The sequence below is a fragment of the Maylandia zebra genome, linkage group LG19, assembly GCF_041146795.1.
Source record: "Maylandia zebra isolate NMK-2024a linkage group LG19, Mzebra_GT3a, whole genome shotgun sequence".
Classification (NCBI taxonomy): Eukaryota; Metazoa; Chordata; class Actinopteri; order Cichliformes; family Cichlidae; genus Maylandia; species Maylandia zebra.
The window spans coordinates 16,964,757-16,981,030 of NC_135185.1; the positions used below are offsets into that span (position 1 = coordinate 16,964,757).

Below are 16,274 nucleotides of genomic sequence, written 5' to 3' on the forward strand. Positions count from 1 at the left end.
TGGTTTTTCATCACTGCCGGGTGGCCGAACCTGGACCGGCGAGCTGTGAGCTCCGAGTCCGGACCACAGCGCGCGAGGGGAGGGAATCCCTCCAGTGTCTGACGCTTCCTTTACCAAGGAAACCCACACGCGCTCGCTGACGCAACTGCCCATTTTAGGAAACATGCGTCAATGGACCCAAGCAAGTCAGACAAATAGTGAACTCCGCGGCAGCACTGACGTCCGTAACAAAAAATAAACCCCTCCACACATGTTCTGGACCACTTTTACCGAATCCCAGCTTTTCGGTTTTCTCCCTGCTGTCCGCAGAGCGCAGGATGGTGCTAACGGATCTTTTCTTTTTCACTGCCTTTTGCAGAGACAACCCCTCCCTGCTGAAGTCGCAACGCCCCATGCGTGACGTAGGCTCTTTCGTTGGTGTTGAAAAGCCGTTGCAGTTCTTCATAGTGCCATTGAAGTGAGTCATCTCTAGGAAGTGTGGTAAAAAGGAAAAGAAAAAAAAAGTTCGAAGTGTTCCGTGAGCAGCAAAGAGAGCTCAGAGGAGTGTAGCTGGCAAGGCGACGGAAAATATTGAGAAGAGTAGAGAGGCAATAGGCTTTAAAGCGAATGTTAACCTGTGTGAGTCACTCTAACTACATGTTTGATTGTCGCTGCTGGATCTGACTGCTGAAGGTGTGCTGCTGACTTTAAGCTGACGTTTGCGCACCTGAGAGGATCTTTTGCAGCGTAGTGTAGGTCTACCTGCGGCTCCAGGAAAAAAACAACAAGAAATAGACTCTACAAGCAGGGATAATACACAAGAAAAAAACGATTTGTATTATCAGTAAAATGTTTTAGGTCAGTTTACAGGAGCAAAATTGCACTTTTGTTTTTTTCTCCTGCTTTGGAAATTAACGACTTCTCGAATCAGAGGATTTTTTTTTTCCTGTTGGTGCCTTTTTTGCATCGGGGATTTAAAAAAAAGGCTCTCAGAGCTCAAACAGTGCACTGAAATCTTCCTCTTTCCTGGATCATGTACCAGGACTACTCCGGGAACTACGACACCTCGTCCCGCGGCAGCAGCACCTCTCCGGCCCAGCCAGAGTCCTTCACAAGCGGCAGCAGCACGATCGGAAGTCCGATCTCTACCTCAAGCTACCAGGTAACAGAAGGAAAGGACTGGCTGCAGATTAATCTATTAATGAATGCATTCTGGATAACGTGAAAGTGTCAGTTCGTTCTTGTGCAAAGTCCGATTTTTAGAAAATTATTCCATCGTGTTGCTACTTCCAGCCATTAACTGAATTTAAACAGGAATTTTCCGGGTCGCCTGGAGACACAAATCCGAATGAACCCAGTGACACGGTTCGAATCAGTGACTCAACAGGGGCAATAGTCAATCTGTGCATAGGTGCAGTCTAATAATATTACAATGATTTTGCTTTTATAATATTTAGACACTGATTATTTTGTCTAATGTTACATTTCTCCATTAGTGCGCACCGCAGCTGGCGACAATGCGCGAGTTTGCGTAAATTTATGGTACAATTGTCTTATGCCAACAATTTACAAAAAAAAAAAAGACACATACGTGGTTTGTGCCCTGTTGCAGGAAAATTTGGCACACTGGAATAAATCCGAGTCTGTGATTTACAGATGTTAATTTCGCCTTTCTTTCTGCCAAATTCCCTGTGCGTTTGTAAAACGAACATTTCTGGGTTCTTTGCGAATTGTCTCACAGAGACGAATGCGTGTAAAGCAAATGCACACCTGAGCTTTTTACACTTTTCATGCTGTGGTAATGATAAACTAGCTAGAGATGAAGCTCATAGTGGATGCAACAGGCATTTCGTGTTGGGCTGTGAGGTGTTTCAATATTCCATATGTATTGCTGCAGAATTTATCTAAGTTCCGTTTAAGTGACCACATGTTATTATTCCACATGGAATCAGAGTCTAATTCGATCAGGCGGGTCTCGGGCTGCACATGGCACGTTTTCTCCAGCTGGAAACGCGCTCTGACTGGGAGCGCAGGGCAATCAAAAGCCCGTTCTTCCTCGTTGTGTTCACGGTAGTAATTGTAGAGATGCATCTAAAACACCAAAATCTCATAAGGGTACGTTTTTACATAGTCTGAGTGAGACTTTAGATACAGTAGAGGTGTGACAGTGTAATGCCGTGAAGACGCGGTATCTCAAAAATATGAGGATATAAATCCGGGAACAGGCATGTTGTTTACCCCCACACCCTCTGCCGTGCAATTCTGTGGAAAAGCCTCCTCGGGCTCACGCAACATTACGGTAAAAGACTTTTGGACAGCGTGTATCATTGCTCTGGTTCCCTGTAATCACACGCTGGCTGCCTGTTTCCCATTACAGGGTTGGAACATGAACTCTTCGCTAGTTTATGGAGACATATGTAAACGACCCCCTCCCCCCGCGTGTTTTTGTAAGACCAGTATCATTTTAATCGGACTTGTTTGGCTCTAATGTCATGATTCCACTGAATGTCCTTTGTAGGCAGTTATTCATTTCCTGGTTTATATGTATTGTAAATTCCAGTGCTCTTATTCTGAAGCTAATCTGGCCCAAAAATTCCACTCGCATAATTCTGGATAATATGCCTGGCTTGTTACTGCTGTCTGCTTCCCCCCTTACTGGAACTGACCGCGTTTCACATGTGCTCGACAAATGCAATACACAATGACTCACCAGATAAACAAAGTTGCAAGAGACTGCCGGGATATCCGACGGAAAGTCGGGAATAACGGGGATGTGGGGACGTGCGTAATTTACGCACACGGGCTGGCAGTCCTCCTTTTTGATACCAGAAACAATGATCTAACATCACTTCTCGTGTTGACAATGTTTGTACAAGACCTTGATGCACAAATGTATATAGGCACGATATGTAAAATGTTTGTCTGTATGACAGTCTGAACAAAAATCTACCATTCTGGAACACATTATATCTTGAGATGTTCTCACAAAGCAGTGACTGCATGTTTTGTTTTGTTTTTGTTTTTTTTCCACTATTCCCCCCTGATTGCATGTTTCTTTAAAAAAAAAAAATCTTCTGTGAAATAAATTTAATAAAGTTTATTCCATTAAAAATATAATTTTACATTTCCCATCTGCCCCGTCAAATCAAAAGTGAACTTAAGAAGACGTGAAATGGCTCTCTAGTGCACTGTTATGTCTCATTGTAGTAAAAATGAGATGCAGTGGACACCTTGGGCTTTCCCACATGAATCACTGCATGTGTCACTGTTTCACTCCAGGGGTTACATACAGTGTTTCGCCTATGTGGACTGAATCACCACTATAAGCTTGAAATGTGGAAAAATGTGTGACTCTGATGACGGTGGGTGGTGGTGCGTGCATCTCTGTGATGGTACTCTAAGCACAGCAGAGATGCTTCTGGAATAGATCAGAAGCAGCACATTAGGAAATAAATCTATCCTCTTCTGGAGACTTTTATCTTCATCATGCATCCTTTTTCACCATCTTTTCCCTTCTCTTTCCAGAAGTACAGGGTTGACATGCCCGGCTCCAACAGTGCCTTTATTCCCACAATCAATGCAATCACGACAAGCCAAGACCTGCAGTGGATGGTGCAGCCCACTGTCATCACCTCTATGTCCAACCCTTACTCCCGCTCCCACCCATATGGCCATCACCTGACCAATGGTCCCAGTCTGCTTGCGCACAACCCACTGGCTCGGCCTGGGGTCATCCGCTCTATCGGGGACACCAGGAGAGGACGCAAGAGGGATGAACAGGTAACGAGCCAAAGCTAACCACTGTAAAAAGCAAACAAACAAAAAAAATCTCTTTGATTGCTTTTCTGCTCACACAGAGCTCCTATTTATGCTCTTCGCTTCGTATTGATTGTGTGTGTGTCTGTCAAATACCTCATTCTACCTTTCATGCTCTTTCTTTTCTCGCCCTTAGCTGACCCCAGAGGAAGAGGAGAAGAGGAGGGTGAGGCGTGAGAGGAATAAGTTAGCAGCGGCAAAGTGCCGTAACCGTCGGCGGGAGCTCACCGAGATGCTGCAAGGGGTGAGTAGAAGACCTGCGCCAGGAGATCACCATCAAAATGTTCTTGTTTTTGTCTTCATAGAAAAATACCACAAATCTAAGTGCTGCAACATCTTGTGGTGAGAACCATTAGCCAGTAAAGCCCCATGCTTCCTGTTTTGTTTTGTTTTTTCTGCAAACTTTTTCATCTTTAATATTTTGTAGAAAAACAAAAAGGAAACAGAAACATATTTGCATACACAGAGAACACGGTGCACTTGTTTAGAGGCCTGGCAGGACTCCAGATTCTTGATGAGTGATTGAAGTCCACACCTAAATTTACAACCTCACATTACTGGTTTGACTCTCGCTGCGTCTCTGAGTGCAAGGTCTGAGTGAAGAGATGACAGGCAATGAAAAGCTTTTTGTCTCGGCCAGCTGTAGACAGAGGTAGGGCTGTCTCACAGTGCTGCCTGGCAGACAGCAACGGCATCTAAATGGACTAATTACCCAAATTACAGTGAGGTTGAGCTTGTCAGGCCTTAAAAAAAAGAACCCAGGAATGGAATTTGCTGCAGGCAGCTGTCTCCATGAATGCAGGACATTTTGTAAAAGGGGCAAATTGCTTGTCTCACAATTCCACATAGGGGTATACAGCATGCGCGCGCACACACACACACAGTCATACAGTCACAGCCAATGCGTCAAGGAAAAACAAAAATTAAACTGCATTATTCATACACCTGCTTTAAAAAATAGAAACCTAGGAGTGTTGCTTTTCAGTGACATTAAGTTGGAGTGTTCGAACTCTCTGAATAACTGATACTATCACTTTAAGAGTCTCGCTGTGCGCCTCCTCTCTTGGCTCTTCGCGTACCACTTCCTCATACCTTTGCCCATGAGTCAAAGTTCTCAGACAGCATGTCAGCTTATCTTTATGTCTCATGTCTCACAGCCGATCAAAGCCTTTATGGTGTGGATTTGTGTCTTTTGTGTCTCACGTTAATGACACACTGTTTGATGCGGATCTCATTTCTCTGAGACACAAACAAGGCACAGTCATTATGTGGCGCTCAAATTCAAGCAGAAGGCTTCGAGATTACATGTTGTTAGTCCAAATGGTTCATGACAAATTTCTGGGTTTAATAAAATTGTGGCGCTTGGGAAAACTGAAGCAAACAGACAGTGCCCTCTTTTGGCTTCTCAGAGAACCACACGTACAGTCTGGAAACTTCATATTACATACTTCACAAGTGCTGAAGATGATTTTTATCACCTCATGTTCATTAGTAAGATGTTGCATCATGTTTTTATTAAGTTTAAACAAATCGTCTACCACTCTTTGGTGGCTTGGTGATAACAGGGATGAAGTTCCTATGTATTTATTGTCTCTGTATTTCCACTGTCCAATTAAGGCAAAATGCAAGTGGTAGTTCTAAACTTTACTTCATATTCAACAGGAAACCGAGAAGCTGGAGGAGGAGAAGGCAGACCTGCAGAAAGAGATCGAGACCCTGCAGAAGGAGAAAGACAAGCTGGAGTTCATGCTTGTTGCCCACAATCCCGTGTGCAAGCTGCCCATCGACGAGCGCCACCAGCCATCCGGGCAGCAGTGTAATCCGCTCCCACTCACCATGCGCACCAACATGGGCACACGGGCTCAGATGAATCAAGTGGTGGTGAAGCAGGAGCCCGAGGACAGGGACGAAAATATGGGCAAGCTTCAGCGCTCAATCATCAAGCCCATTTGTCTGGGAAGCAGCAGCATCGGTGGCGGGATGTACAGCCCAGATGGAGACAGCCTGAACACTCCAGTGGTGGCAGCATCTACTCCGGCTGCCACACCAAATGCTCCAAACCTCATATTCACCTACCCCAACATGGTGGAGCCCGAAAGCCCCTCGCCCTCTTCTGAATCCTGCTCCAAGGCCCACCGGCGCAGCAGCAGCAGCGGCGACCAGTCCTCAGACTCCCTCAACTCACCGACCCTCCTGGCCCTCTGAGCGAGGGCTCGTCTCGGCGCGGCTGAGAAACAAACACTGTGGCTGAAAGCAAACACAAGGATCGACTGCGCGCCCTCGTCCCCACCCTCCCTCCGGTGTCTTTAAAGACGCAAGAGCACACTGAAAAGTCCAGACCAAGCTGACCATGTGAGCCGTTTCCCCCCTTTAGAGGGAGACCCACAAGGGCTACGCTGCGTGTTTCTTCTCGTTCTGCTTCAGTGTAAAAAAAAATTTTTTTTTTATTCGTCAAAGTGTGTGCACCGACTCTGAAAAGCATCATCCCTTCACCATTTCAACTCCAGAGTGTCAACGTTTACTGGGCAGACAATTCTGAAGAAAGACATGCCTGCATTTGGCAGCCGTTGGTTGATGTGATTACAGCAAGAGAGCGCGTTCTTAATATATATATTTTTTTGAAAATGTTCAAAAAGCCATGTGTCCGACACTTGCACTCTGCCAAGACGAATCAATAAATAAATCACTAAACGAGGTCAGCTTTCTACTGGAAGGGGAGAAAGAGACAATGAGCAAAGACTTCCTCTCATCTCTTTTCCCACTTCGATTTGTCCTTTCAGAACTCGATTCAGGAAAAGAGTGTGTGCACATTCCTGATGTTCTTTCCATCTCTTTAATTGTATTTATGGCCTGTACTGATTAAATTTTACAGTGTTTTGTTAAGACATTGTCCTCTCCTTTAATCTGCCTGTAGAAAAGCAAAGCGGTCGTCCGCAGGGTGACCCGAGCACTCCTCAGTGTTGCAAAGGATACGAGCCAACTTTCAATCAACGACTAGTTCCTACTCTCTACTTTCTATTTTGCCATAGTGGCTTGACTTTACAGTAGTATTGGTGTGCTTTTCCTCAGTGATTCTGTACCTGAACTTTACAACCTGTTTTTGACAAAGTGTATGTGATTTACATTGATGTCAGGGATATCTCTCATGTGTAGTAGAACCCAGTTGTGAAGAGCGTTGCAGGACTGCTGGCTGCTGATTGGTCTAGCCAAAGTGTTGCAGAGGTGGTACTTTACTAAACTCCGTCGCTTCAAGAGAGGTTCGTCTTTTCGGTCGAAGAGTTTGAACGAAACCCTCCTCGGCTTCTTTGTGCCGTTCATCCTCTAAACAAAGCGCTTACCTTTTTCCAACTCTGGTCAGGTTTCAGAAAAGCCGGGGGGGAAAAAAAAAAAAGATTTTTATGACGCGTGTAATCTTGTAATTCGTCCGTCTTTGTCTGAAAAGGAGGGATTTTGCTTAAATTTGAAAAAGCCACTGTGGTCTAGACTGTCGCCAGCTGCCATTGATGTCAACCCTGTTTATACTGTGTTTGTAAATCTGTCACTTTTAGTAAAGAAATGATGTTTAAATTCAACTCAGATGTGGTGATTTATGGGTGCATGAATACAACATCGAGGTACTCGGTTAGAAACGTAGTGGCTTAAAACGAGGGCCAGATGTGGTTCACTTTACGAGAATAAGGAAGGGATACGAAGACTCTCTCAACAGCTGGCCTGACATGAAAGAGTGGACACCTATGACACTTCTTTGTCTTTATTTTTATGTGTGTAACTTAAAGGGTTGAGGGTTTAATGCACTGAGAAGGACACAACAGCGATATCTGAGACTTTTTTCTTTTATTTTTTTCGTTTACTTCAGACATTCCTAATGACTATCAACGTCAGGGGTAAAAGGAAGGTGCCATCGCAAACCTTTTTGCTATGAGAAGAATAAGGGATATGGTTGGGAGAGTTTTGTTGCGCTGGTTGCAGAAAACAGACTTTTCAATTCAATACAAGCTGCTGCTACTTGTTTGGAAAGGCTCGGTAATGGTTGATTTACTGTGGCTGGTTGTTATCCTGCATGAGAAGGTGGAATGATAACCAAAAACATCACCATGTCTGTATGTTGAAATATTCTGGAGCCCCTCGACACACATAGGAAAGCCATTGACTGTAGATCTTCTACTGTACATGTCATCTACTGTCTCTGTCCTCTGTTTTACTATTACTTCTTTTCCAAATGCTTTAACTGTTTAAAATGATTCAAAATTAATAAAAAACAGCAATATGTATAGCAGTGTTTGTTAATTTAAAAGAATGATGATAATAAAAAAATAATAATTTTCACCTTGAGTTTTTGTCCTTTATTGTTTTGGGTTTTTAAAAAATGCATTTCAGACAATTAATATTACTGCATTAATTATTCTGTTTGAACTAAACCAAAATATTTTTTTTACATTTATACTTGGATGAACTGTCAAGTGAAAAGCAACACAAAAGGAATTCAAGAGCATCATAAATATAAATGGGTATTAAATTTTCGGTGAAGGTGTTATGTTCAAAATTGTTCACAGAATATATTTTAAGAATATATTTGAGTCATATATAAAGAAGACAACTTCTCGTGTCATCTCTTCACCAGAGTATGGCATCAGAAAGTGGCCCATTGTGCTAAAAGAACATATTATCTACTAGTGCAAAAGATCTCAAAGTCTGGTGACTGAGTGGCACGTTGGGGAGTGAACATAAGGTTGAGAGATCCAAATGAAAAATACATCCATCAAATGAAATTATTGCACATTCAGCTTAAACTAACCTTCCAGTCAGTACAAAAGAAACCCCTGACAGCTTTGGACTAGGGTCAAGTTTGCCATCATCTTAGTTTGGGATACATAAACTGTATAGGTGCAATGCACAGAAACAGACATCTTCTAATTAGTGCTAATAGCCCAATAAAATACCAGAACTTCACTCACCAAAATGACAGCCCAGCCTACTTAGAGGGTGGTTTAGTACACATGGCATTAGAAATGTTCCAAAATGCACTGACAGGTATTTTGCCTATGAGGTGTAGAGAATCATCAGCTGATTCTGTGTTCACTTAATAATTTAAAACATGTGAAAGTGTGCATAATCATCTTAAGATCTGTCAAAGCACAGGATAAACTGACATTCTGCAGGCTTTAGCATAAAGCACACATGCAATATTATTTATTTATTATTACTTTTGTTGTGTTGTGTTATTTTTTGCGTAGTGCCAATTTCATTGTACTGTTGTACTATGTATGACTGTGCAATGACAATAAAGAGTTATCTTATCTTTTATGTATATTTTAAAGCCAACAGTCACTAAATGGGTATAATATAAAATGACTTTGCTATCATGGATAATGATAGCATGATAATGATTTAAAATTCACCTCTTAATTCGTTTGCCTTGAATATCAGGCACACTGCACTTTGAACATCTCTTAAAATATTTGTCCTTTTATGAAAAACTGTGTTTTAAATCCAAACATGAGTATTTGCAGCCCCCAAGTGGTCAAATGTGGGAATTACAACAAAACGTTGACATGGAAGTGGAAGAAGTTGGGTTTAAAATCTGTGGACCATAAAATATTACAGATGAAATTGGCATCATCATCATCGTCATTCAGTCATATTGATGGTTTTCTTCAGGAGGACAAACTTGTGGGCCCAATGGGTGGTGTGGCGATTGCCTCACAGCAAGAAGGTCCTGAGTTTGATTCCACCACCTGGACGGGGCCTTTCTGTGTGGAGTTCAGTGATGCGAATAACGGCGTTACAAGTAACGGCGTTACTAACGGCGTAACTGAGATGAGATTGCATGAGGGACACGTGCAGGCATTGTGCATATGTGATGCCACGTGAAAAACCTCAGTTGGCATCAATGTAGCTTGCCATCACCAGTGTGTGAATGTGTGTGTGAATGGGTGGATGACTGGATATGTAAAGCGCGTTGGGATCCTTAGGGACTAGTAAAGCACTATATAAATACAGGCCATTTACCATTTACCATTTATGACTTTTTCATATTTGCATGACAGTGATATAGGATGGATTACACAGGTATCAGTTGGGATCACCATTGTCTGTTCCCAGAAGTCAGTTTTACTTCACACAACAGAGGTAGAATGTACACTATCATCTTTATATATTCCTAAAACGTAGCCTGGTAGATGATTAAAAGAATTTGTTGATACATGTACATATTTATTTAACTGTAAACTCTAACATTTATACCTTTCATGTGAACATAATCTGATTAATTCCAGCATTTCACATTCATAAATGTACTAATTTAATAGTTTTTCTTTTTTCCTTCTTTTTATTAGTAAGGATGTTATTGTGATATCTATAGAAAATTTAAAAAGAAATTTAATTAAATGTATTTTTGACATTTTCCCTGTTTCATCTGTTTTTTTTTTTAGCAAATTGTCATGGTTCCGAGTCTGATGACTCAGTGTTTTGTGAGGTTTTGGTTCTGTACTCCCTCTGTTCCAGTTCAGTCGGGTCTCTGTGTAAAGCCTGTGTCTCTGAGTCTGTGTCTCTGCATGTGTGTTGCATTTCCTGTTTTACTTTGAAGGTCTTTGTCTTATTTCAGTGTATTCAGTTTTGCGTGCTCCCCATCTCGTCTGTGTGATCAGTGTCAGCCATGTCTCCCAGCTATTTCTTCTTGGTCCATTTCACCTCTTGTATTTAGCGTCTGCATCTTCCCCTGCTCATCATTCCGTCGTCCCTCATTCTACACTCTGTGTTACGTCTGCCAGCTTACCTGCCTGTTTAGTTTATTTGTATTCTCAGTTTAGCTAGTTTTCTGTTTTTTCTGCAATCCAGGAATAAAGCCGAGTGTTTTTGAGTTACGTTTGCCTCTGTGAATCCTGCTCTTGGGTCCACCATTCCCGCCTGCCTTCACACAGCTGTGACGCAAATGAACTCAACTCAGTCCTGAGTGAGGCGCCAGACACACCCAAGTAAGCAACCTCAATCAGAGCAGGGATACTGTGGCCCCACCTTGGACCAAGGCCTGGGGAGGGGCTTATTTCAAATGCCTAGTGGTCAGTCCTTAGCCCGTGGGACCACACCAGAGTACATTAGAGTTATATTAAGAGTAACAGACAATATGAATTTTAGCTGATGATGCTTAGATTCATTCACTAAATTCTACCGGTATACTAACTTTAAATTGTTAAGTATAAAGACAGTATCATCAGTACACGGTCAATGTATTATATTGTTGAATTCAGTTGTGCAGTAAACCTCAGATCAGCAGCAGCAGGTTAGCTGGTCACAGCCTGTACACAAAGAAAACTGCTGTTGCAATAGCGAATGTTGGTGTGTTTTCGAAATGAAGTCAAAGTATTTCTTTCTTCATACTCTCTTAAAAGCTTTAGTTAAATTGGAATATTTTAAGATATTACTAGTCATGGGCATCGTGCAATGAGTGTCTTTAAACAAAGAATTCAGGATTACAAACAGTGACTTGATAATTGGATTATGTGAAAGGACCAGTCTAAAAAAAGAGGTATATTTGAATAAAATACAGTTTAATAAACATCAACCACTAAAACACAAACCATAAAATAGATCACACCAGATAGAAATGGCGATAAAGCACTGAGATCATCTGAGGTAGCTTTCACAGCCTTCCACCCAGATGTCTCCTAACTTGACTTACATCAACATATTCCTGTTGGATTTTCATTCTCTTATTAGCTAGAGCTTAATTTAACAAAAGAATTCTTAGTTTTCTTAATTTACAGTTTACAGGCATTTAGTGAAATATTGCAGTAAACTATTTCTGAAAAAACAAACAAAATTAGTGCTGTCAGCGTTAATCTCGATAAAATGACGTTAACGCCATAACCGCATTAACGCGGCAAATCTCCGTTAGCGAGTTAACACGGAACGCCCCGTGCGTGGGGCTGCACGGTGCTAACGCTAACGTGTTAACAAGCTAACCGCACTAATGCGTTAACCAAAAATTTTAAAACAACTATCATTTCTTCACAGGTGAGCACTGCTTGGATGTAGACAACAGCAGAAGAAAACAAGAAAAAGCTGGATGTTCAAGACATGAAAGAATCCTCACCTACCCAAACAGTAAGCTACATAAACTGTATCTCTTTCTGCTTGTACCACTTAGAATTGACTACATCAGTGGGACAGCTCACATTGAAACAAAGTAAGAAAGGCAAGGCTGAGATGGTTTGAACAAAGAAGAAGGAATAGTGAATATATTGACAGAGGCTCTTTACATCTTTACAAGATGTGAAAAAAATTGGATTTAGTTATGATAACCAAAGATAATTTGCACATCACCTGTTTCTTCTTATTAGGGCTTAAAGTTTGCATTGTGAGGTGGGCTCTTTGAGTGAAAGACGGTTCACCACAGGGGGTGACTCATACTTGCAAAGAGACTTCAAGTTGTATAATTACCCTTAGAGTCTGGTTGTTCTGGGTGTACTCAGCCTCTTTGCCTACTTAGAGATGAGATACGCTTCAGCCCATCCGTGACCATGAATTGGATGAGCCGTCAAGAAAATGGAAACGGTTAGAGTCAGAAAGGTTAAAACAGGGTATATTGCCCTTGCGGCAACTCATTAGCCAATGAGGTGAACAGACAGTCTTCCCATAAACTGCCAGGGAATCTCACATGAACCCAAGATTTATTTCTTTGCAAATCAGTGTTGTGTGCCAATCACAGGTAAACCCTTCCGCTCATAATGCTTCCAAATGTACTCAGTGATGGCGCTCTCTTGGTTAAGCTCTTTCCTGAACAAGATAATAAAACACTTGGGAGCCAAGTGACTGAAGAGGATGCTGAAGCAGGAAGTAAGGATGGCTGCACCTTCTATTGCTGGTTTGTACTTCCCTGACATGGTGAGATAAAGTGGGAGGAAGATAATCCAGATAACCATGAACAGCATCATACTGACAGTGATTAAAGAAGCATTTTTATACAAATCTGGCAGCTGTCTACCCTTGAATGCAAAAAGGAAATAAGTAAGGCCCAAGCAACCATTGTAGACTAGCATGGCTGAACCCAAAAGTACCCAAAGGACGTCATCTCACACTGGTGCAGGATAGTTTTGCCCACTTGGATCTCTTGAGGAGTGGGTGGGTTGAAGATCAGCCATGACACTGATACGGCCACCTGGATCCCAGAGACAACAGTCACAAGCACCAGTGGTTGATTTAGCTTCTTTATCCAGGGCCCAATCGTCAGATCAAAGTTGAAGCCCAACAAGATTTGAAACAAGTTGGCCAGAATGCAAGAGATGCAGAGGGTAAAGACTATACCAAAGAGCGGCAAACCTACGCAGTTTAAGTTCTGAGTAGGTTTGTCAATGAAAGTGAACGTAAGGCAGAAGCCAGCCAGCAGGGACAGCGGGAGTTCTAAGATTGATTGCAAACAGAACAGCAAACACAACAGTAACAATGATCCCAGTGGCTGCCAGAGAACAGAGGATGATCGAGAAAGGATCAGACCACGGGAGAAACTCAACTGTTTTGTTCAAACACCGATCCAACTTTTTAGACGAATATTGCCTTTCACTGCAGGGTTTACACCTTGAACCTGCACAGAGAAAGACAAATAATATTTAAAAACATGAAGAAAGAGAAAATATTTTCTTATTCAACATGCAAAAGCCTAAATGTAGACAACTTGGTTTTAAACATGGAAGTTTAACTGTAATATCTGATTACAGAGCAGAAGTGTGAGAGTAATATTTGAAAATATTTGCAAATTAATGTAAAAACTGATATAGGATAATTATGGAAATGAGGTCACGTTTTTAACAAAGATGGATTGCATTTATATAGCGCTTTTCGAGACCCTCAAAGCGCTTTACAATTCCACTATACATTCACTCTCACATTCACACACTTGTGGAGGCAAGCTACAGTTGTAGCCGGAGCTGCCCTGGGGCAGACTGACAGAAGCGAGGCTGCCATATTGCACCATCAGCTCCTCTGGCCAACACCAGTATGCAGTAGGGTGAAGTGTCTTGCCCAAGGACACAACGACCGAGACTGTCCGAGCCGGGGCTCGAAACGGCAACCTTCCAATTACAAGACGAACTGCCAACTCTTGAGCTACGATCGCTTTAATAAAAGCACTATAGTACTTTATGGTAATAATCAACTTTATAATTGTTATTTGATTTTTTTTTAAAGAGTAATAACAATGTTTACATGCGAATCTGTTTTCTTAGAAGTACCTTTATCTTTGTTTAAGTTTATGTGTCTTGTGTTTGAGCTGGTTTATGTGGCAAAACTGAATTTTAAAGGTTTATTGCTCAGGTATTAATAAAACCAGTGTCCAAATGGTAATAAACTATTCAAAAGTCAGTAGACGTTATTACTTTACTGTATGATGTGAGTAATTCTTGCAAATAAGTATCATAAATTTGCATTGATGTGACTATATAGGATTATTAAGCACAGCATAATTTAGATAATCATCATCTTACCTTTTCCAGGGGAAAACTCTCCAATCACACATGCAACACAACGTTGACAACACTTCCCCTCTGAAACTCGTATCCTGCTCCACAGGTTTGAGCAGTTGTAAGCGGACACCTTAAAAGGAAACAATTGCATTACTACATGATATAAATTATGTTGGGAAATAAATTCATGTTAGTTGTCCTCTCACCGTGTCATTTATCAGGTCTTTGAAAAGATATAATGGGATTTTAATTTTTCCATCTGGACTGTATTTCCCAATAGTTTCTATTTTTGCACCCTGTTTGAATTCAGACATGTTCCAGTATACGATATCATATCCCATCCTAGGATCTCCATCACTATTGAAGGATATGTGTGTGGTGCTCATGTTAAAGTTGACTCTTTGGATTTCTGAGAGAAACTGTAGAGATAAAACATTGTAAATCAACCAAACTTTTCTACAAACTAAAATATAAAGTTTAAAACATTTTTTTGTTTTACTGTTAGTAGGAAAAGGCTCTGCAACAATAACAGAAATATTGGTAACTTGTGGCAAGAAGTTAAGTTCCCAAAATCTCAGGACATTAAAAAATGATCAGCAGCGAGTTTCAAACCATTTAAAGCCATGAATGTGATGACAAATTTAAGGGTGCTCTTTGAAAAATATATTGCACAAGTTTCTATACAGGGATATGCTTGTGTAGTTCTCTTCCTGGTTTTGTGTATGTGATAGGGAGAGTGGAGGTGGGGCTCAGGAGGCAACACACCTGTTAGCAGTTGGTTAATTGTACTTTATAGAGGTTTGCTGCTAAACTTCTCACTCTCTTCTCCCCAACAAGCGGGAGACTGATTTTATTTATCCTTATTTTTTTGCAGATACCAGATACTCTTGAAAATCAAGCAAATTTATTATATAATCCTTTTTAGGGACAAATGTATAAAAATTATTTGTCAAAGACAAACAATTGATAATCAACAAGCTATCTTTACTGTACCTCTAAGGCTGTGAATTTGGGGCTATGTTCACACTGGTGGTTGTCCCACTTCAGCAAGCATCTGAGCCCCTCACCAATGACTTGAACAGCTAAATAGATCCTATAAGATTCATCCTGGTCGATGTAAGAAGCCAAGAAACTCGGTTCCACACATTGTCTTTCTTCTTCAGACTGATTTGAACAAAGTGGATTCTGCGTCAGGTAATCTTCGAGAAGGGCGTTTTCAGTTCAATTAAACATTGAGATGACACAGTCTTTAAAGCCAGGCACCTCTTTCTGCTTAAATATGAACCCAAAAACTTCTCCTGCCAGCTCGATGCCTGACATTGCAGAGATCTTTGGAGAGCTGGACCATGCATCACTTGCAATCCACGTTCTGTTAACTTTGTGTTTAATAGCTGCTTCCAGGATGATTTCTGCATTAGTCTCCTTTGTGAAGAGAATGATGGCCTCAGCAGAGGAGTTTTTTATTTTTTCCAGTAGTTCATTCAGCTCAGTTTGGGTCTGGGAGTTGTTTGTCATAAAATCAGCTGACAAGAGGTGAACAAAGAAACTTCTTCACCAGCTCAACAATACCTCTTGCCTGATATTTATCGCTCTGCACTGTTCGCAGAAGCTTGAATCTGTCGCTGAGAAACTCACTAGTTGATGCATAACCAATCTGTTAAACAGACATAAGGAGATATTACAATACATCAGTTTCAACAGATATACAATCTAAAGATTTAGTTGCCAAAATCATTACATTTCTACTGGTCCTTATTATTATTAATGTCTCTTTGTGTTTCTAACTGAGCTTTGTAGGACAGTATCAAATGAATAGAAAACAAACCTGGGCAACTGATGACAGAGCAACAATTCTTGCTACAGCTATCGATACTTCCGAGTACCTTTCTCCAATCACCACCTTCATTTGGGGCTCTGATGGTAATAAACAGCTTCGTGGGTCTGACTGACTCTTCAGCAGCTCAAGAGTCGCTCTCACAGCGAGGCCGACATCTCCACAGGTGTCATAGATGTCGTATCCTA

General features: G+C 41.4%; 1 protein-coding gene across 1 annotated transcript; it reads left to right on the forward strand.

Annotated features, from left to right (window-relative positions):
- The first annotated feature begins 436 nt into the window (after nt 1-436).
- fosl2 (FOS like 2, AP-1 transcription factor subunit) lies at nt 437-8,121 on the forward strand. The gene is made up of 4 exons (XM_004559252.6): nt 437-1,141; nt 3,505-3,759; nt 3,932-4,039; nt 5,458-8,121. Exons 1-4 carry the CDS (start codon nt 1,013-1,015, stop codon nt 5,998-6,000), a joined length of 1,035 nt encoding a protein of 344 aa, XP_004559309.3. The 5' UTR covers nt 437-1,012; the 3' UTR covers nt 6,001-8,121.
- The last annotated feature ends 8,153 nt before the right edge of the window (nt 8,122-16,274 follow it).